At 49.2% G+C, this 20,752-nt stretch overlaps 1 protein-coding gene across 1 annotated transcript in view; it reads right to left on the reverse strand.

Moving 5' to 3' along the window:
- Positions 1-260: 260 nt before the first annotated feature.
- The window catches only part of LOC135085999 (alpha-centractin), a 31,292-nt gene continuing 10,800 nt past the window's right edge, over positions 261-20,752 (reverse strand). Inside the window, exon 9 of the mRNA XM_063980780.1 lies at positions 261-7,344. Within this exon, the coding sequence (XP_063836850.1) occupies positions 7,201-7,344 (144 nt within the window). The 3' untranslated portion in view covers positions 261-7,200. The remainder of the gene's footprint in view (positions 7,345-20,752) is intronic.

A 20,752-nucleotide genomic window follows, 5' to 3' on the forward strand; every position in this document is an offset into this window, starting at 1 on the left:
TAATTCTAATTGTAACTTTAGATGTAATGTATAACCCCTAACTATAAGGTGTGAAAATAAACAATTTTATTATTATTATTGTTTTATTTTATTTGGGCCCTATCTAGTATGGGACTTATGCCCGTTTTCACCATCAATCCCTAATTTTTAAGTGACCCCTATGGTAACACATAACAGGCATTTTGTTTTCATGAGGGTCACTTAAAAATGGTGAAAACGGGCATAATTATAACGATTTCTTTCTTTAAATAAAACACAAGTCGAAAATAATAATTTATTAGAAATAAACATGTACCTAGCTTACATTAAATACTAAGGCTCACTCTAGCGCCATAATGCACGTTTGTATGGGACGCCACAGAGATGCGATTAGTCGTGAAAACATTGTTACAAATTCAAATTCTAAAAAAAATCTATTCCCACCTCTCGTTCCCACCGCTGCAACTCCTGTGTAGCCAGGATCTACAGCTTGACTGCCAATAACCCAACCAGTGAAGGTCAAGTTTGTCCTGGGGGAAAGTTACTGTCATTGGACCCGCAACGAAATTAATCAGAAGAACATAGGAGTAAAAAAAATACAAAATAATCGCATCTATGTAGCGCCTGTCTTTATTTATGTATTAGCAAAAAAGCTAAACTCTTTAAATAAATTCATAATTACATTGCATACATCCAACAGCTTAAAAGGTACATCCACATTAATATCGTGCATTCTATGACATGAAATATCATAAAAAACACACTATTCCGCACTAATAGACACTGATAAAGCCCGGTCTGCGAGCACGTAGAATTTTGTCCAATGACCCCAAGCTACCCATCCTTATCGCTCGCGCGTAATTATTTAATTGGACAAAATTCTACGTGCTCACAGACCAGACTATAATTTGGTACAGTTCTTGCAACTCACGAAGTCGAGTGAGCTTTACTTGTGTGTACGTGTACATGCACACAACGATAGTGTAATGTCTATCAAGACTTGAAAAATGAGCAGTAGCGAGCCACCACACATGTAAAGCTCACTCGCCTTCGTGAATTGCAGCAACTATACAGGGTGGAAATATTTGAAAATTTGTAATGCAACCTGAAGGGAAGGTACTCTTAATACTGTAGATAGAAAATTTTACTCAAAGAAAACATTGTTTTATTTATGAAAAAAAACAGAACTGCATTCAAAGATTTCCGAAAATTCGCTTGCCGGGAATCGAACCGACAAAAATGTGATAAAATTACACCCTGTATAAACAGCTCGGTGTCAATGATATTCGATTTAGGCTGGGTTGCACCATCTTACTTTAACTTTGACAAACGTCAAAAATCTGTCAAATTCCATACAAAAACACCGGTTATCGTTATAGTTATAAAGTTAGTTGTAAAAATTCATCCAGTGTCTAAGTAGCTCAGTTGGAAGAGCTGTCGCCCGGCAGTGTTGGCACTAATCAATTAATTTTTTAATCAATTAATTAATTTGATTAATTTAAATCATGATTAAATTAATCCTGATTAAAATAATCATGATTAAAAAAGTAATCATAATCATGATTAATTTGTTAATCATTAATCAATAATCATTAATTTGATTGATTAACTTCTTAAATGTTCTATCGAAAACAATGTTAAAACATTGAATTCTAATATTAGATGTTTGGTTTTAGGCTACAATTCTATGACAGGTCATACCAACTAATATTATAAATGCGAAAGTAACTCTGTCTGTCTGTCTGTCTGTTACGCTTTCCCGCTTAAACCTCGCAACCGATTTTGATGAAATTTGGCAAAGAGATAGTTTGAGTCCCGGGAAAGAACATAGGATAGTTTTTATCCCGGTTTTTGAAACAGGGACGCGCGCGATAAAGTTTTTCTGTGACAGACAAAATTCCACGCGGGCGAAGCCGCGGGCGGAAAGCTATACCTAGATAAATATAAGGTAACCTAGACTGCCCCCCGCCCCCTTCCCTCGCTGAAACTTCCGGTGCAGTCTTCCGACCTCCCGTAGGAGGATATCAGTCCACTTCCCCTACCGTTCCAGCACTTACTTGCAACCCCACACTCCCACCACCTGCCCCCCACCCCTAGCCTCCCCTGAAACTTCTGGTACGAAGTCTCCTGCACCTCCCCAACACGCAAAACCTCCTAGCTTAGCAACCCCACCCTTCTATTGAATTGCCCACGCGTGGGCCTCCCCCCGAAACTTCTGGTACGATGTCTCCTGCACCTCCCCAACACGCAAAACCTCCTAGTTTAGCAACCCCACCCTTCTATTGAATTGCCCACGAGTGGGCTTCTCCCCGAAACTTCTGGTACGAAGTCTCCTGCACCTCCCCAATACGCAAAACTTCCTAGCTTAGCAACCCCACCCTTCTATTGAATTGCCCACGCGTGGCCCTCCCCCCGAAACTTCTGGTACGAACTCTCCTGCACCTCCCCAACACGCAAAACCTCCTAGTTTAGCAACCCCACCCTTCTATTGAATTGCCCACGCGTGGGCTTCTCCCCGAAACTTCTGGTACGAAGTCTCCTGCACCTCCCCAACACGCAAAACTTCCTAGCTTAGCAACCCCACCCTTCTATTGAATTTCCCACGCGTGGCCCTCCCCCCGAAACTTCTGGTACGAACTCTCCTGCACCTCCCCAACACGCAAAACCTCCTAGCTTAGCAACCCCACCCTTCTATTGAATTGCCCACGCGTGGGCCTCCCCCCGAAACTTCTGTTACGAACTCTCCTGCACCTCCCCAACACGCAAAACCTCCTAGTTTAGCAACCCCACCCTTCTATTGAATTGCCCACGCGTGGCCCTCCCCCCGAAACTTCTGGTACGAAGTCTCCTGCACCTCCCCAACACGCAAAACTTCCTAGCTTAGCAACCCCACCCTTCTATTGAATTGCCCACGCGTGGCCCTCCCCCCGAAACTTCTGGTACGAACTCTCCTGCACCTCCCCAACACGCAAAACCTCCTAGCTTAGCAACCCCACCCTTCTATTGAATTGCCCACGCGTGGGCCTCCCCCCGAAACTTCTGTTACGAACTCTCCTGCACCTCCCTAACACACAAAACGTCCTAGTTTAGCAACCCCACCTTTCCGTTGAATTGCCCACGCTTGCGCCTACCTTGGGGGGGGGGGGGGGGGGGACGACTTCTCCCCTATCGTCAGCCAGCCCGCTTAACTTCTATCCTGACCTAATTTTGCTGGAGGATACCGGAAGAATAGAAGGAATTGTGAGAAACAAAACTAGTGCGATAAGTGTTTTGAGTAGTGAAAATTGACGCAGTTTTTTGGGAAAACGACAGTACAACTCCAGATCCCCCCTTTGCTAGATATTTTATAAGTCGCGGGAACCTTTTCATACACTCCCAACCCTTTTCGTATGAAAATAGTAGATAGTTAATCAAATAATCAAATTAACGATTAATGATTATGATTAATTAATCTTAATCAAAATTTTTGATTAATGATTAACTAATCATAATCAAAAAAATTTGATTATGATTTTAATCATTAATTTTTAATCATTAATCAGATTAACTTTTTGCCAACACTGTCGCCCGGCAAGCGAAAGGTGGTGGGTTCGATTCCCGCCTTAGGCTCGAGTTGTTTATTTAAAAATTTCCAGTTTCTATTAGCACGGATTGTACACAATGTGAATACTCCCAAAATAAAAAAGATTATTTACATCTTATACAAAATGTCTAAATGAATGCCGCAATTTCAAACTCCATTCACTCATTCATTCGTTTGACTGTTCATTCGTTCGATCGTGACCAATATATTAACGCCCGTATTCACAAACGATGCTTGCTTAAGTGAAGCAGCAAATCGAACGCACAGCGTTGAATAGAGCTCTGTGATTGGTTCGTGTGTCAACTTTGCGTCCACGCGCACTGTGAGACCTCATAGTAACGTTTGTGGATACGGGTGTGACCGGTACCTCGTGCACGAAAAACGAATCGACTTCGAATCGTTTGCGTATTCGAATCGCCATCGAAAGGTTTAGTATGAAAACTTAAACAGTGCCTGTGCCTCTGTGAACGTGACGTAAAGTGAACTTAGTATAAGAAATGGTTGCACGAAACTTATTTTGAGAATCAAAATTGTCACATTATCGTTTAATTCGAAGGTTGAGTATCGAATTTTGTCGAATACGCAAACGATTCGAAGACGAAAGTTGTTCATGCTAGAGGTACTGATATAAAAAGTGATATAATAAAAATTAAGCTAAATCATGATTAGAACTTTTCTATATGTTGTGTATATTTCACAGCGTGTGAGAAACGAAACAAAGTTTTTTCAACTAATTGTTAACCCTACCCCTGTTTCCCATATTCAATCTTTACCAAATACAGATTTTAACTGTCGAATTTAATTCAGTATTAAATTAAATATCCTATATCCCAGGGGTGGCCAACTTGATTAGACATAAGATCTACTATTTACTAACGAAACCCTGGGCGATCTACCACTTACATACTTCTTGAAATCTTAAATGAAACAGCATAGTTTAATACACAATCATGTTGTATTTTTTCCCTAGCCACGATCGACTGGACTAATAGTCGCGATCGACCGGTCAATCGCAATCGACCGGTTGGCCACCCCTGCTATATCCTATAACTTTGATATTGTTTAAAAAGTCTTATAAACAATATGAAAATGTAAGAACATCGAAAACCGCAGATATTTTGACCAAAAACATTAAAGACAGTTGACGGACAGATTTGTATTAGGATAAAATATAGAAAACCAGCATTAGTGGTAAAGAAATATAGTACAAATTAATTTGTAATAGGGTAAACTGCCAGTCATTGGACACTTAAAGGAGTTATTGGACAGTTATTTTATTGAATGAAGAATGTTCACTAATTTTGTTTTTTAGCTTTCTCTATTCTCTGTTAAAAATAAAAAATACACGTGAAAGAATCATTTCGATACGTCAATTAGTTTCAAAGATATTGAATTTTAAAAGTGCGGGCGGCGGCCGGCCCGCCATTATATGCGCGTGACGTCATATTACAGTGACTGGCTCATATTTGTATGGGTGGAATCTTACAAGCTGAATTAAGACCCACTTCCAGGCAACCGATTAAGCTGAAATTTGGCAAACACATGTGATTTGGATGACCATGCAATATTATGATGACATGGAGCTGATCTGATGATGGAGCTGGAAGGTGGCCATAGGAACTCTATAATAAAACGACTTAAATCCATCGAGTTTGGGCTCGTTAGTTTTGTATTTTTGAGTACTTTAATTCTATATAGTAATCAGGGTCTAATGATGGAGCTGGAAGGTAATTCGCAATAAAACGACACAATCGCATCAAGTTTGGGTTTGGTTCAATTTAAATTTCTGTGATGGGTCTGGGTGTTAATATGTATAATAAGTTTGTATTTACAAAAAAATGTATTTAAGTATGTTTATATCCGTTTTCTAGTGAGCGGCCACTGTGAATGTACGTCACGCGGGGTCACGTGACCGTCGGCGGGACTCAATATTTAAGCGAACTTTGAATGCCTATAAAATCATAACTACTGGGTATTTTTGAATGAAATAAAAACTAATGTATTTGTAAATGTAAAAGCCTAACTGTAACATAGATTTCAAGTGATTTTGCATACCTAGTAACATTCTCAATTAAAAATAGTATTTCTATTTCAACAACTAAGAGATTCCGTCTGATGGAGTTAAAAGGGCGTTAAGTTGAAGTTATTTGAAGAAATAAGTATTCATTCATTTTATGGACATTCAAAGGGCGTTTTGTCCAATGATTGGCAGCGCCTAATAACTGTCGGTTTACCCTAGGTTTTTCAGCTGTAAACGTATTTTAAGTACGCAGAACAGATGTGTTGAAATGTATAAATTAAAATTATGATTGCGAGTTTTTACATTATTTAATAAAAGCATTTGATATCTAAATATAATAATATTTATGATGTACTATATTGAGCCAGTTTTTACGCTCAACAAATCTTTGTCATACTTATGTATGGGAACAGCACGTTGTCATGGTTACAGTAAAATGTTTTAGAGGTTGTGACATTAATGTTTTGTTTATCCCTTTATACAGTAGAGAAAAATATTTTTCATTGGTTTTAAACCTTTTTTTCATCTCAATAAAGTTCAAAATGGTGGCAACAATTCAGCCACTATCGGTAAAAGGATAAATGGTGTCTTTTAAACAATTTGCAACAAAATCTATACTAATATTATAAATGTTAAAGTAACTGTCTGTCTTACTTTCACGCCTAAACCACTGAACCGATTTTGATGAAATTTGGCAAAGATATAGTTTGAGTCCCGGAAAAGGACATAGGATAGTTTTTATTCCGGTTTCTGAAACAGGGACGCCGCGATAAAGTTTTTCTGTGACAGACAAAATTCCACGCGGGCCAAGCCGCTAGTAAGACTATAGCTATTGCATAGAAAGACAAACTTGTTTATAAATTTGTTGATTTATCAATTTGTTGAACATAGAAAGTGGCTGCAAGCCACACTTTGACTTGAATAAGGCTGAGGCCATATTTAGAGACAACGGGGAATCTCTTGAGCCTCACCCAAGCATAGACCATCAAAATACTCGTTTTAGGACGAAGCACACTTATCAACCCGCAAATGGATTGTAACCGTATCAACTCGGGGAACATTCTTTGTATGAAACTAAATACTGCAACGCACACTTATCCGCACCGTAAGGGGGCGTCCATTAATTACGTGAGACAATTTTGGCCATTTTTCAACCCCCCAGCCCCCCTTGGTGAGATTTGGTGAGATTTTTCCAGACGCCCCCCTCACAATCTCACGTGAGATTTCTTAAAATGCGTATTTACTATGTAAATGTAAATCGGGGCTTCGATTAGGATTAAAATAAAATTCTAATTTCTTTATTGTTTAGACGGTTTAGAATAAAAATAAATTTATCATAAGCATAATAAATAATATTTTTTTAATTTAAAATAGCCCACTTTTAATTGTACCCTGTTTCTTGCTGAAAAAAATTACGTGATATTTGTCGAGACCCCCCCTCTCCCCTACGTGAGATTTAGTGAGATTTTTCTTGACCCCCTCCCCCCCTAAACGTCTCACGTAATTAATGGCCCCCTAACGTAAACGCCTCGACTCGCGGTTGACAGCGGTAGGCGATACGGTGTCGATCCCTTTCCGAGTTGATAAGTGTGCTGTGACCTTTTACCTACAAATAAGCCTAGAAAGTCTTGCGATGGACCGCCCTGTGTCCCTCCTCGTCGTACTCCCTCTTAGAAACCCACATCTTGCGGAAAGTGTCGAGCGACGCCAGAATCGAGCCGCCTATCCAAGTGGAGTATAAACGCTCTTGAGGTGCTGAGATCTGTGGACAAACATCAGGTTATTTAGACTCACTGTATAAATTATTACATTATATTTAGTTTTTAGAATAAGAAAAACTTTATTTGACACAAAAGAAAACAAAAAAACAGAACTAAGAGACTTAAAACTATACACGCATATTTTGTGCCAAAAAGGCAAATAATAATAAAATCACTAATCTAAATATACAAAAGGAGAAACTGACTGACTGACATATCAACGCACAGCCTAAACGGCTAAACGTAGGCACTTGAAATTTGGAAGGGACGTAGCTTAGGTACCGTAGAGGTGCACGAAGATAGGAATTCCCGAAATTCCCACGGGAACGGGAATTACCGGGAAAATCTTTTTGTATGAAAAATCTAAACCGCTTAAGTTAGACGCTTGCAATTTGGCATGCAGGTACCTTAGTAAACTTAAAGCTTAGTTACAACAGGATATTGCAAAATTCCCACGGGAACGGGAGTAAGCGGGAAAAAACATTTGTATGAAAAAATCTAAGCCGCGTAAGATAGATGAAGGGGGTAAAACGGGATCCACGCGTACGAAGTCGCGGGCGGCCGCTAGTTAACCTCATAAAGGTAGCAGGAAGGCGCTGGATGCAACCGGCCTTTATGGAAATCATTGAGGGAGACTTTGTTCAGCAGTGGACGTCCTGTGGCTGAAATGATGATGACAGGATGACCCATTCGTGGGTGATCAAACAAAACGGATTGATTCTACATTCTATTTCTACACTACACACGCCTAAAGGTAGAATATTAAACAATAATCACTCAAGCAGAACGATTACTTTAGTCTCCACTGCAGAAGCACGACCCTCTCTAAGCTCACTGGTCCCAACATAGTACCCTGCAAGACTCCACATCTAATTCAAAGGCCTTACCGTAATCATCATGTCTTTAGGGACCAGTCGCCTTACCTCAGCCAGAAAGAATAGTAACTTTCCATATTACATAAAGTTAAAGACCCAACATAGTGCCCTGCATGACTCCACACCTACACACTCAAAGGCCTCACCCTAATCTTCATGTCCTTGGGCGCCAGCCGCCTTATCTCCGCTAGCAGGCGGTCCCCGAACCCTCGGAATAACGTCGAGAGAGAGAGAGAGAGCTGGCTAGAGAGAGAGAGCTGGCTAGAGAGAGAAAGCTGGCTAGAGAGAGAGTAGCGCGGCAGTATTAACACACAACACTGGTCCCAACATAGTGCCCTGCATGACTCCACACCTACACACTCAAAGGCCTCACCCTAATCTTCATGTCCTTGGGCGCCAGCCGCCTTATCTCCGCTAGCAGGCGGTCCCCGAACCCTCGGAATAACGTCGAGAGAGAGAGAGAGAGCTGGCTAGAGAGAGAGAGCTGGCTAGAGAGAGAAAGCTGGCTAGAGAGAGAGAGCTGGCTAGAGAGAGAGAGCTGGCTAGAGAGAGAGAGCTGGCTAGAGAGAGAGTAGCGCGGCAGTATTAACACACAACACTGGTCCCAACATAGTGCCCTGCATGACTCCACACCTACACACTCAAAGGCCTCACCCTAATCTTCATGTCCTTGGGCGCCAGCCGCCTTATCTCCGCTAGCAGGCGGTCCCCGAACCCTCGGAATAACGTCGAGAGAGAGAGAGAGAGCTGGCTAGAGAGAGAGAGAGCTGGCTAGAGAGAGAGAGCTGGCTAGAGAGAGAGAGCTGGCTAGAGAGAGAGTAGCGCGGCAGTATTAACACACAACACTGGTCCCAACATAGTGCCCTGCATGACTCCACACCTACACACTCAAAGGCCTCACCCTAATCTTCATGTCCTTGGGCGCCAGCCGCCTTATCTCCGCTAGCAGGCGGTCCCCGAACCCTCGGAATAACGTCGAGAGAGAGAGAGAGAGAGCTGGCTAGAGAGAGAGAGCTGGCTAGAGAGAGAGTAGCGCGGCAGTATTAACACACAACACTGGTCCCAACATAGTGCCCTGCATGACTCCACACCTACACACTCAAAGGCCTCACCCTAATCTTCATGTCCTTGGGCGCCAGCCGCCTTATCTCCGCTAGCAGGCGGTCCCCGAACCCTCGGAATAACGTCGAGAGAGAGAGAGAGAGCTGGCTAGAGAGAGAGAGCTGGCTAGAGAGAGAGAGCTGGCTAGAGAGAGAGAGCTGGCTAGAGAGAGAGAGCTGGCTAGAGAGAGAGAGCTGGCTAGAGAGAGAGAGCTGGCTAGAGAGAGAGAGCTGGCTAGAGAGAGAGAGAGCTGGCTAGAGAGAGAGAGAGCTGGCTAGAGAGAGAGAGAGCTGGCTAGAGAGAGAGAGCTGGCTAGAGAGAGAGAGCTGGCTAGAGAGAGAGAGCTGGCTAGAGAGAGAGAGAGCTGGCTAGAGAGAGAGTAGCGCGGCAGTATTAACACACAACACTGGTCCCAACATAGTGCCCTGCATGACTCCACACCTACACACTCAAAGGCCTCACCCTAATCTTCATGTCCTTGGGCGCCAGCCGCCTTATCTCCGCTAGCAGGCGGTCTCCGAACCCTCGGAATAACGTCGAGAGAGAGAGAGAGAGCTGGCTAGAGAGAGAGAGCTGGCTAGAGAGAGAGAGCTGGCTAGAGAGAGAGTAGCGCGGCAGTATTAACACACAACACTGGTCCCAACATAGTGCCCTGCATGACTCCACACCTACACACTCAAAGGCCTCACCCTAATCTTCATGTCCTTGGGCGCCAGCCGCCTTATCTCCGCTAGCAGGCGGTCCCCGAACCCTCGGAATAACGTCGAGAGAGAGAGAGAGAGCTGGCTAGAGAGAGAGAGCTGGCTAGAGAGAGAGAGCTGGCTAGAGAGAGAGAGCTGGCTAGAGAGAGAGAGCTGGCTAGAGAGAGAGAGCTGGCTAGAGAGAGAGAGCTGGCTAGAGAGAGAGAGCTGGCTAGAGAGAGAGCTGGCTAGAGAGAGAGAGCTGGCTAGAGAGAGAGTAGCGCGGCAGTATTAACACACAACACTGGTCCCAACATAGTGCCCTGCATGACTCCACACCTACACACTCAAAGGCCTCACCCTAATCTTCATGTCCTTGGGCGCCAGCCGCCTTATCTCCGCTAGCAGGCGGTCCCCGAACCCTCGGAATAACGTCGAGAGAGAGAGAGAGAGCTGGCTAGAGAGAGAGAGCTGGCTAGAGAGAGAGAGCTGGCTAGAGAGAGAGCTGGCTAGAGAGAGAGAGCTGGCTAGAGAGAGAGAGAGCTGGCTAGAGAGAGAGAGCTGGCTAGAGAGAGAGAGCTGGCTAGAGAGAGAGAGCTGGCTAGAGAGAGAGAGCTGGCTAGAGAGAGAGTAGCGCGGCAGTATTAACACACAACACTGGTCCCAACATAGTGCCCTGCATGACTCCACACCTACACACTCAAAGGCCTCACCCTAATCTTCATGTCCTTGGGCGCCAGCCGCCTTATCTCCGCTAGCAGGCGGTCCCCGAACCCTCGGAATAACGTCGAGAGAGAGAGAGAGAGCTGGCTAGAGAGAGAGAGCTGGCTAGAGAGAGAGAGCTGGCTAGAGAGAGAGAGCTGGCTAGAGAGAGAGAGAGCTGGCTAGAGAGAGAGAGCTGGCTAGAGAGAGAGAGAGCTGGCTAGAGAGAGAGAGAGCTGGCTAGAGAGAGAGAGCTGGCTAGAGAGAGAGAGAGCTGGCTAGAGAGAGAGAGCTGGCTAGAGAGAGAGAGCTGGCTAGAGAGAGAGAGCTGGCTAGAGAGAGAGAGCTGGCTAGAGAGAGAGTAGCGCGGCAGTATTAACACACAACACTGGTCCCAACATAGTGCCCTGCATGACTCCACACCTACACACTCAAAGGCCTCACCCTAATCTTCATGTCCTTGGGCGCCAGCCGCCTTATCTCCGCTAGCAGGCGGTCCCCGAACCCTCGGAATAACGTCGAGAGAGAGAGAGAGAGCTGGCTAGAGAGAGAGAGCTGGCTAGAGAGAGAGAGCTGGCTAGAGAGAGAGCTGGCTAGAGAGAGAGAGCTGGCTAGAGAGAGAGAGCTGGCTAGAGAGAGAGAGCTGGCTAGAGAGAGAGTAGCGCGGCAGTATTAACACACAACACTGGTCCCAACATAGTGCCCTGCATGACTCCACACCTACACACTCAAAGGCCTCACCCTAATCTTCATGTCCTTGGGCGCCAGCCGCCTTATCTCCGCTAGCAGGCGGTCCCCGAACCCTCGGAATAACGTCGAGAGAGAGAGAGAGAGCTGGCTAGAGAGAGAGAGAGCTGGCTAGAGAGAGAGAGAGCTGGCTAGAGAGAGAGAGCTGGCTAGAGAGAGAGAGCTGGCTAGAGAGAGAGAGCTGGCTAGAGAGAGAGAGAGCTGGCTAGAGAGAGAGAGAGCTGGCTAGAGAGAGAGAGAGCTGGCTAGAGAGAGAGAGCTGGCTAGAGAGAGAGAGCTGGCTAGAGAGAGAGAGCTGGCTAGAGAGAGAGAGCTGGCTAGAGAGAGAGAGAGCTGGCTAGAGAGAGAGAGAGCTGGCTAGAGAGAGAGAGAGCTGGCTAGAGAGAGAGAGCTGGCTAGAGAGAGAGAGCTGGCTAGAGAGAGAGAGCTGGCTAGAGAGAGAGAGCTGGCTAGAGAGAGAGAGAGCTGGCTAGAGAGAGAGAGCTGGCTAGAGAGAGAGAGCTGGCTAGAGAGAGAGAGCTGGCTAGAGAGAGAGAGAGCTGGCTAGAGAGAGAGAGCTGGCTAGAGAGAGAGAGAGCTGGCTAGAGAGAGAGAGCTGGCTAGAGAGAGAGAGCTGGCTAGAGAGAGAGAGCTGGCTAGAGAGAGAGAGCTGGCTAGAGAGAGAGAGCTGGCTAGAGAGAGAGAGCTGGCTAGAGAGAGAGAGCTGGCTAGAGAGAGAGAGCTGGCTAGAGAGAGAGAGCTGGCTAGAGAGAGAGAGCTGGCTAGAGAGAGAGCTGGCTAGAGAGAGAGAGCTGGCTAGAGAGAGAGAGAGCTGGCTAGAGAGAGAGAGCTGGCTAGAGAGAGAGTAGCGCGGCAGTATTAACACACAACACTGGTCCCAACATAGTGCCCTGCATGACTCCACACCTACACACTCAAAGGCCTCACCCTAATCTTCATGTCCTTGGGCGCCAGCCGCCTTATCTCCGCTAGCAGGCGGTCTCCGAACCCTCGGAATAACGTCGAGAGAGAGAGAGAGAGCTGGCTAGAGAGAGAGAGCTGGCTAGAGAGAGAGAGCTGGCTAGAGAGAGAGAGCTGGCTAGAGAGAGAGAGCTGGCTAGAGAGAGAGAGAGCTGGCTAGAGAGAGAGAGCTGGCTAGAGAGAGAGTAGCGCGGCAGTATTAACACACAACACTGGTCCCAACATAGTGCCCTGCATGACTCCACACCTACACACTCAAAGGCCTCACCCTAATCTTCATGTCCTTGGGCGCCAGCCGCCTTATCTCCGCTAGCAGGCGGTCTCCGAACCCTCGGAATAACGTCGAGAGAGAGAGAGAGAGCTGGCTAGAGAGAGAGAGCTGGCTAGAGAGAGAGAGCTGGCTAGAGAGAGAGAGCTGGCTAGAGAGAGAGAGCTGGCTAGAGAGAGAGCTGGCTAGAGAGAGAGAGAGCTGGCTAGAGAGAGAGAGCTGGCTAGAGAGAGAGTAGCGCGGCAGTATTAACACACAACACTGGTCCCAACATAGTGCCCTGCATGACTCCACACCTACACACTCAAAGGCCTCACCCTAATCTTCATGTCCTTGGGCGCCAGCCGCCTTATCTCCGCTAGCAGGCGGTCCCCGAACCCTCGGAATAACGTCGAGAGAGAGAGAGAGAGCTGGCTAGAGAGAGAGAGCTGGCTAGAGAGAGAGAGAGCTGGCTAGAGAGAGAGAGCTGGCTAGAGAGAGAGCTGGCTAGAGAGAGAGAGCTGGCTAGAGAGAGAGAGAGCTGGCTAGAGAGAGAGAGAGCTGGCTAGAGAGAGAGAGCTGGCTAGAGAGAGAGAGCTGGCTAGAGAGAGAGAGCTGGCTAGAGAGAGAGAGCTGGCTAGAGAGAGAGAGCTGGCTAGAGAGAGAGAGCTGGCTAGAGAGAGAGAGCTGGCTAGAGAGAGAGAGAGCTGGCTAGAGAGAGAGAGAGCTGGCTAGAGAGAGAGAGCTGGCTAGAGAGAGAGAGCTGGCTAGAGAGAGAGAGAGCTGGCTAGAGAGAGAGAGCTGGCTAGAGAGAGAGAGAGCTGGCTAGAGAGAGAGAGCTGGCTAGAGAGAGAGAGCTGGCTAGAGAGAGAGAGCTGGCTAGAGAGAGAGAGCTGGCTAGAGAGAGAGAGAGCTGGCTAGAGAGAGAGAGCTGGCTAGAGAGAGAGAGCTGGCTAGAGAGAGAGAGCTGGCTAGAGAGAGAGAGAGCTGGCTAGAGAGAGAGAGCTGGCTAGAGAGAGAGAGAGCTGGCTAGAGAGAGAGAGCTGGCTAGAGAGAGAGAGCTGGCTAGAGAGAGAGAGAGCTGGCTAGAGAGAGAGAGAGCTGGCTAGAGAGAGAGAGAGAGCTGGCTAGAGAGAGAGAGCTGGCTAGAGAGAGAGAGCTGGGTAGAGAGAGAGCTGGCTAGAGAGAGAGAGCTGGCTAGAGAGAGAGAGAGCTGGCTAGAGAGAGAGAGCTGGCTAGAGAGAGAGAGCTGGCTAGAGAGAGAGAGCTGGGTAGAGAGAGAGCTGGCTAGAGAGAGAGAGCTGGCTAGAGAGAGAGAGAGCTGGCTAGAGAGAGAGAGCTGGCTAGAGAGAGAGAGCTGGCTAGAGAGAGAGAGCTGGCTAGAGAGAGAGAGCTGGCTAGAGAGAGAGAGCTGGCTAGAGAGAGAGAGCTGGCTAGAGAGAGAGAGCTGGCTAGAGAGAGAGAGAGCTGGCTAGAGAGAGAGAGCTGGCTAGAGAGAGAGAGAGCTGGCTAGAGAGAGAGAGCTGGCTAGAGAGAGAGAGCTGGCTAGAGAGAGAGAGCTGGCTAGAGAGAGAGAGCTGGCTAGAGAGAGAGCTGGCTAGAGAGAGAGAGAGCTGGCTAGAGAGAGAGAGCTGGCTAGAGAGAGAGAGCTGGCTAGAGAGAGAGAGCTGGCTAGAGAGAGAGCTGGCTAGAGAGAGAGAGCTGGCTAGAGAGAGAGCTGGCTAGAGAGAGAGAGCTGGCTAGAGAGAGAGAGCTGGCTAGAGAGAGAGAGCTGGCTAGAGAGAGAGCTGGCTAGAGAGAGAGAGCTGGCTAGAGAGAGAGAGAGCTGGCTAGAGAGAGAGAGAGAGCTGGCTAGAGAGAGAGAGCTGGGTAGAGAGAGAGCTGGCTAGAGAGAGAGAGCTGGCTAGAGAGAGAGAGAGCTGGCTAGAGAGAGAGAGCTGGCTAGAGAGAGAGAGCTGGCTAGAGAGAGAGAGCTGGCTAGAGAGAGAGAGAGCTGGCTAGAGAGAGAGAGCTGGCTAGAGAGAGAGAGCTGGCTAGAGAGAGAGAGCTGGCTAGAGAGAGAGAGCTGGCTAGAGAGAGAGCTGGCTAGAGAGAGAGAGAGCTGGCTAGAGAGAGAGAGCTGGCTAGAGAGAGAGAGCTGGCTAGAGAGAGAGAGCTGGCTAGAGAGAGAGCTGGCTAGAGAGAGAGAGCTGGCTAGAGAGAGAGCTGGCTAGAGAGAGAGAGCTGGCTAGAGAGAGAGAGCTGGCTAGAGAGAGAGAGCTGGCTAGAGAGAGAGCTGGCTAGAGAGAGAGAGCTGGCTAGAGAGAGAGAGAGCTGGCTAGAGAGAGAGAGAGAGCTGGCTAGAGAGAGAGAGCTGGGTAGAGAGAGAGCTGGCTAGAGAGAGAGAGCTGGCTAGAGAGAGAGAGAGCTGGCTAGAGAGAGAGAGCTGGCTAGAGAGAGAGAGCTGGCTAGAGAGAGAGAGCTGGCTAGAGAGAGAGAGCTGGCTAGAGAGAGAGTAGCGCGGCAGTATTAACACACAACACTGGTCCCAACATAGTGCCCTGCATGACTCCACACCTACACACTCAAAGGCCTCACCCTAATCTTCATGTCCTTGGGCGCCAGCCGCCTTATCTCCGCTAGCAGGCGGTCTCCGAACCCTCGGAATAACGTCGAGAGAGAGAGAGAGAGCTGGCTAGAGAGAGAGAGCTGGCTAGAGAGAGAGAGCTGGCTAGAGAGAGAGAGCTGGCTAGAGAGAGAGAGCTGGCTAGAGAGAGAGAGAGCTGGCTAGAGAGAGAGAGCTGGCTAGAGAGAGAGTAGCGCGGCAGTATTAACACACAACACTGGTCCCAACATAGTGCCCTGCATGACTCCACACCTACACACTCAAAGGCCTCACCCTAATCTTCATGTCCTTGGGCGCCAGCCGCCTTATCTCCGCTAGCAGGCGGTCTCCGAACCCTCGGAATAACGTCGAGAGAGAGAGAGAGAGCTGGCTAGAGAGAGAGAGCTGGCTAGAGAGAGAGAGCTGGCTAGAGAGAGAGAGCTGGCTAGAGAGAGAGAGCTGGCTAGAGAGAGAGCTGGCTAGAGAGAGAGAGAGCTGGCTAGAGAGAGAGAGCTGGCTAGAGAGAGAGTAGCGCGGCAGTATTAACACACAACACTGGTCCCAACATAGTGCCCTGCATGACTCCACACCTACACACTCAAAGGCCTCACCCTAATCTTCATGTCCTTGGGCGCCAGCCGCCTTATCTCCGCTAGCAGGCGGTCCCCGAACCCTCGGAATAACGTCGAGAGAGAGAGAGAGAGCTGGCTAGAGAGAGAGAGCTGGCTAGAGAGAGAGAGAGCTGGCTAGAGAGAGAGAGCTGGCTAGAGAGAGAGCTGGCTAGAGAGAGAGAGCTGGCTAGAGAGAGAGAGAGCTGGCTAGAGAGAGAGAGAGCTGGCTAGAGAGAGAGAGCTGGCTAGAGAGAGAGAGCTGGCTAGAGAGAGAGAGCTGGCTAGAGAGAGAGAGCTGGCTAGAGAGAGAGAGCTGGCTAGAGAGAGAGAGCTGGCTAGAGAGAGAGAGCTGGCTAGAGAGAGAGAGAGCTGGCTAGAGAGAGAGAGAGCTGGCTAGAGAGAGAGAGCTGGCTAGAGAGAGAGAGCTGGCTAGAGAGAGAGAGAGCTGGCTAGAGAGAGAGAGAGCTGGCTAGAGAGAGAGAGCTGGCTAGAGAGAGAGAGCTGGCTAGAGAGAGAGAGCTGGCTAGAGAGAGAGAGCTGGCTAGAGAGAGAGAGAGCTGGCTAGAGAGAGAGAGCTGGCTAGAGAGAGAGAGCTGGCTAGAGAGAGAGAGCTGGCTAGAGAGAGAGAGAGCTGGCTAGAGAGAGAGAGCTGGCTAGAGAGAGAGAGAGCTGGCTAGAGAGAGAGAGCTGGCTAGAGAGAGAGAGCTGGCTAGAGAGAGAGAGAGCTGGCTAGAGAGAGAGAGAGCTGGCTAGAGAGAGAGAGAGAGCTGGCTAGAGAGAGAGAGCTGGCTAGAGAGAGAGAGCTGGGTAGAGAGAGAGCTGGCTAGAGAGAGAGAGCTGGCTAGAGAGAGAGAGAGCTGGCTAGAGAGAGAGAGCTGGCTAGAGAGAGAGAGCTGGCTAGAGAGAGAGAGCTGGGTAGAGAGAGAGCTGGCTAGAGAGAGAGAGCTGGCTAGAGAGAGAGAGAGCTGGCTAGAGAGAGAGAGCTGGCTAGAGAGAGAGAGCTGGCTAGAGAGAGAGAGCTGGCTAGAGAGAGAGAGCTGGCTAGAGAGAGAGAGCTGGCTAGAGAGAGAGAGCTGGCTAGAGAGAGAGAGCTGGCTAGAGAGAGAGAGAGCTGGCTAGAGAGAGAGAGCTGGCTAGAGAGAGAGAGAGCTGGCTAGAGAGAGAGAGCTGGCTAGAGAGAGAGAGCTGGCTAGAGAGAGAGAGCTGGCTAGAGAGAGAGAGCTGGCTAGAGAGAGAGCTGGCTAGAGAGAGAGAGAGCTGGCTAGAGAGAGAGAGCTGGCTAGAGAGAGAGAGCTGGCTAGAGAGAGAGAGCTGGCTAGAGAGAGAGCTGGCTAGAGAGAGAGAGCTGGCTAGAGAGAGAGCTGGCTAGAGAGAGAGAGCTGGCTAGAGAGAGAGAGCTGGCTAGAGAGAGAGAGCTGGCTAGAGAGAGAGCTGGCTAGAGAGAGAGAGCTGGCTAGAGAGAGAGAGAGCTGGCTAGAGAGAGAGAGAGAGCTGGCTAGAGAGAGAGAGCTGGGTAGAGAGAGAGCTGGCTAGAGAGAGAGAGCTGGCTAGAGAGAGAGAGAGCTGGCTAGAGAGAGAGAGCTGGCTAGAGAGAGAGAGCTGGCTAGAGAGAGAGAGCTGGCTAGAGAGAGAGAGAGCTGGCTAGAGAGAGAGAGCTGGCTAGAGAGAGAGAGCTGGCTAGAGAGAGAGAGCTGGCTAGAGAGAGAGAGCTGGCTAGAGAGAGAGCTGGCTAGAGAGAGAGAGAGCTGGCTAGAGAGAGAGAGCTGGCTAGAGAGAGAGAGCTGGCTAGAGAGAGAGAGCTGGCTAGAGAGAGAGCTGGCTAGAGAGAGAGAGCTGGCTAGAGAGAGAGCTGGCTAGAGAGAGAGAGCTGGCTAGAGAGAGAGAGCTGGCTAGAGAGAGAGAGCTGGCTAGAGAGAGAGCTGGCTAGAGAGAGAGAGCTGGCTAGAGAGAGAGAGAGCTGGCTAGAGAGAGAGAGAGAGCTGGCTAGAGAGAGAGAGCTGGGTAGAGAGAGAGCTGGCTAGAGAGAGAGAGCTGGCTAGAGAGAGAGAGAGCTGGCTAGAGAGAGAGAGCTGGCTAGAGAGAGAGAGCTGGCTAGAGAGAGAGAGCTGGCTAGAGAGAGAGTAGCGCGGCAGTATTAACACACAACACTGGTCCCAACATAGTGCCCTGCATGACTCCACACCTACACACTCAAAGGCCTCACCCTAATCTTCATGTCCTTGGGCGCCAGCCGCCTTATCTCCGCTAGCAGGCGGTCCCCGAACCGAGAGAGAGAGCTGGCTAGAGAGAGAGAGAGCTGGCTAGAGAGAGAGAGCTGGCTAGAGAGAGAGAGCTGGCTAGAGAGAGAGAGCTGGCTAGAGAGAGAGAGCTGGCTAGAGAGAGAGAGAGCTGGCTAGAGAGAGAGAGAGCTGGCTAGAGAGAGAGAGAGCTGGCTAGAGAGAGAGAGCTGGCTAGAGAGAGAGAGCTGGCTAGAGAGAGAGAGAGCTGGCTAGAGAGAGAGAGCTGGCTAGAGAGAGAGAGAGCTGGCTAGAGAGAGAGAGCTGGCTAGAGAGAGAGAGAGCTGGCTAGAGAGAGAGTAGCGCGGCAGTATTAACACACAACACTGGTCCCAACATAGTGCCCTGCATGACTCCACACCTACACACTCAAAGGCCTCACCCTAATCTTCATGTCCTTGGGCGCCAGCCGCCTTATCTCCGCTAGCAGGCGGTCCCCGAACCGAGAGAGAGAGCTGGCTAGAGAGAGAGAGAGCTGGCTAGAGAGAGAGAGCTGGCTAGAGAGAGAGAGCTGGCTAGAGAGAGAGAGCTGGCTAGAGAGAGAGAGCTGGCTAGAGAGAGAGTAGCGCGGCAGTATTAACACACAACACTGGTCCCAACATAGTGCCCTGCATGACTCCACACCTACACACTCAAAGGCCTCACCCTAATCTTCATGTCCTTGGGCGCCAGCCGCCTTATCTCCGCTAGCAGGCGGTCCCCGAACCGAGAGAGAGAGCTGGCTAGAGAGAGAGAGAGCTGGCTAGAGAGAGAGAGCTGGCTAGAGAGAGAGAGCTGGCTAGAGAGAGAGAGAGCTGGCTAGAGAGAGAGCTGGCTAGAGAGAGAGAGAGCTGGCTAGAGAGAGAGAGCTGGCTAGAGAGAGAGAGAGAGCTGGCTAGAGAGAGAGAGAGCTGGCTAGAGAGAGAGAGAGCTGGCTAGAGAGAGAGAGCTGGCTAGAGAGAGAGAGCTGGCTAGAGAGAGAGAGCTGGCTAGAGAGAGAGAGCTGGCTAGAGAGAGAGCTGGCTAGAGAGAGAGAGCTGGCTAGAGAGAGAGAGAGCTGGCTAGAGAGAGAGAGCTGGCTAGAGAGAGAGAGCTGGCTAGAGAGAGAGAGCTGGCTAGAGAGAGAGAGCTGGCTAGAGAGAGAGAGCTGGCTAGAGAGAGAGAGCTGGCTAGAGAGAGAGAGCTGGCTAGAGAGAGAGTAGCGCGGCAGTATTAACACACAACACTGGTCCCAACATAGTGCCCTGCATGACTCCACACCTACACACTCAAAGGCCTCACCCTAATCTTCATGTCCTTGGGCGCCAGCCGCCTTATCTCCGCTAGCAGGCGGTCCCCGAACCCTCGGAATAACGTCGAGAGAGAGAGAGAGAGCTGGCTAGAGAGAGAGCTGGCTAGAGAGAGAGAGCTGGCTAGAGAGAGAGAGCTGGCTAGAGAGAGAGAGCTGGCTAGAGAGAGAGAGCTGGCTAGAGAGAGAGTAGCGCGGCAGTATTAACACACAACACTGGTCCCAACATAGTGCCCTGCATGACTCCACACCTACACACTCAAAGGCCTCACCCTAATCTTCATGTCCTTGGGCGCCAGCCGCCTTATCTCCGCTAGCAGGCGGTCCCCGAACCCTCGGAATAACGTCGAGAGAGAGAGAGAGAGCTGGCTAGAGAGAGAGCTGGCTAGAGAGAGAGAGCTGGCTAGAGAGAGAGAGCTGGCTAGAGAGAGAGAGCTGGCTAGAGAGAGAGAGCTGGCTAGAGAGAGAGTAGCGCGGCAGTATTAACACACAACACTGGTCCCAACATAGTGCCCTGCATGACTCCACACCTACACACTCAAAGGCCTCACCCTAATCGTCATGTCCTTGGGCGCCAGCCGCCTTATCTCCGCTAGCAGGCGGTCCCCGAACCCTCGGAATAACGTCGAGAGAGAGAGAGAGAGCTGGCTAGAGAGAGAGAGCTGGCTAGAGAGAGAGAGCTGGCTAGAGAGAGAGTAGCGCGGCAGTATTAACACACAACACTGGTCCCAACATAGTGCCCTGCATGACTCCACACCTACACACTCAAAGGCCTCACCCTAATCTTCATGTCCTTGGGCGCCAGCCGCCTTATCTCCGCTAGCAGGCGGTCCCCGAACCCTCGGAATAACGTCGAGAGAGAGAGAGAGAGCTGGCTAGAGAGAGAGAGAGCTGGCTAGAGAGAGAGCTGGCTAGAGAGAGAGAGAGCTGGCTAGAGAGAGAGCTGGCTAGAGAGAGAGAGCTGGCTAGAGAGAGAGTAGCGCGGCAGTATTAACACACAACACTGGTCCCAACATAGTGCCCTGCATGACTCCACACCTACACACTCAAAGGCCTCACCCTAATCTTCATGTCCTTGGGCGCCAGCCGCCTTATCTCCGCTAGCAGGCGGTCCCCGAACCCTCGGAATAACGTCGAGAGAGAGAGAGAGAGCTGGCTAGAGAGAGAGAGCTGGCTAGAGAGAGAGAGCTGGCTAGAGAGAGAGTAGCGCGGCAGTATTAACACACAACACTGGTCCCAACATAGTGCCCTGCATGACTCCACACCTACACACTCAAAGGCCTCACCCTAATCTTCATGTCCTTGGGCGCCAGCCGCCTTATCTCCGCTAGCAGGCGGTCCCCGAACCCTCGGAATAACG

The sequence above is a fragment of the Ostrinia nubilalis genome, chromosome 30 (genome assembly GCF_963855985.1).
Source record: "Ostrinia nubilalis chromosome 30, ilOstNubi1.1, whole genome shotgun sequence".
Lineage (NCBI taxonomy): Eukaryota > Metazoa > Arthropoda > Insecta > Lepidoptera > Crambidae > Ostrinia > Ostrinia nubilalis.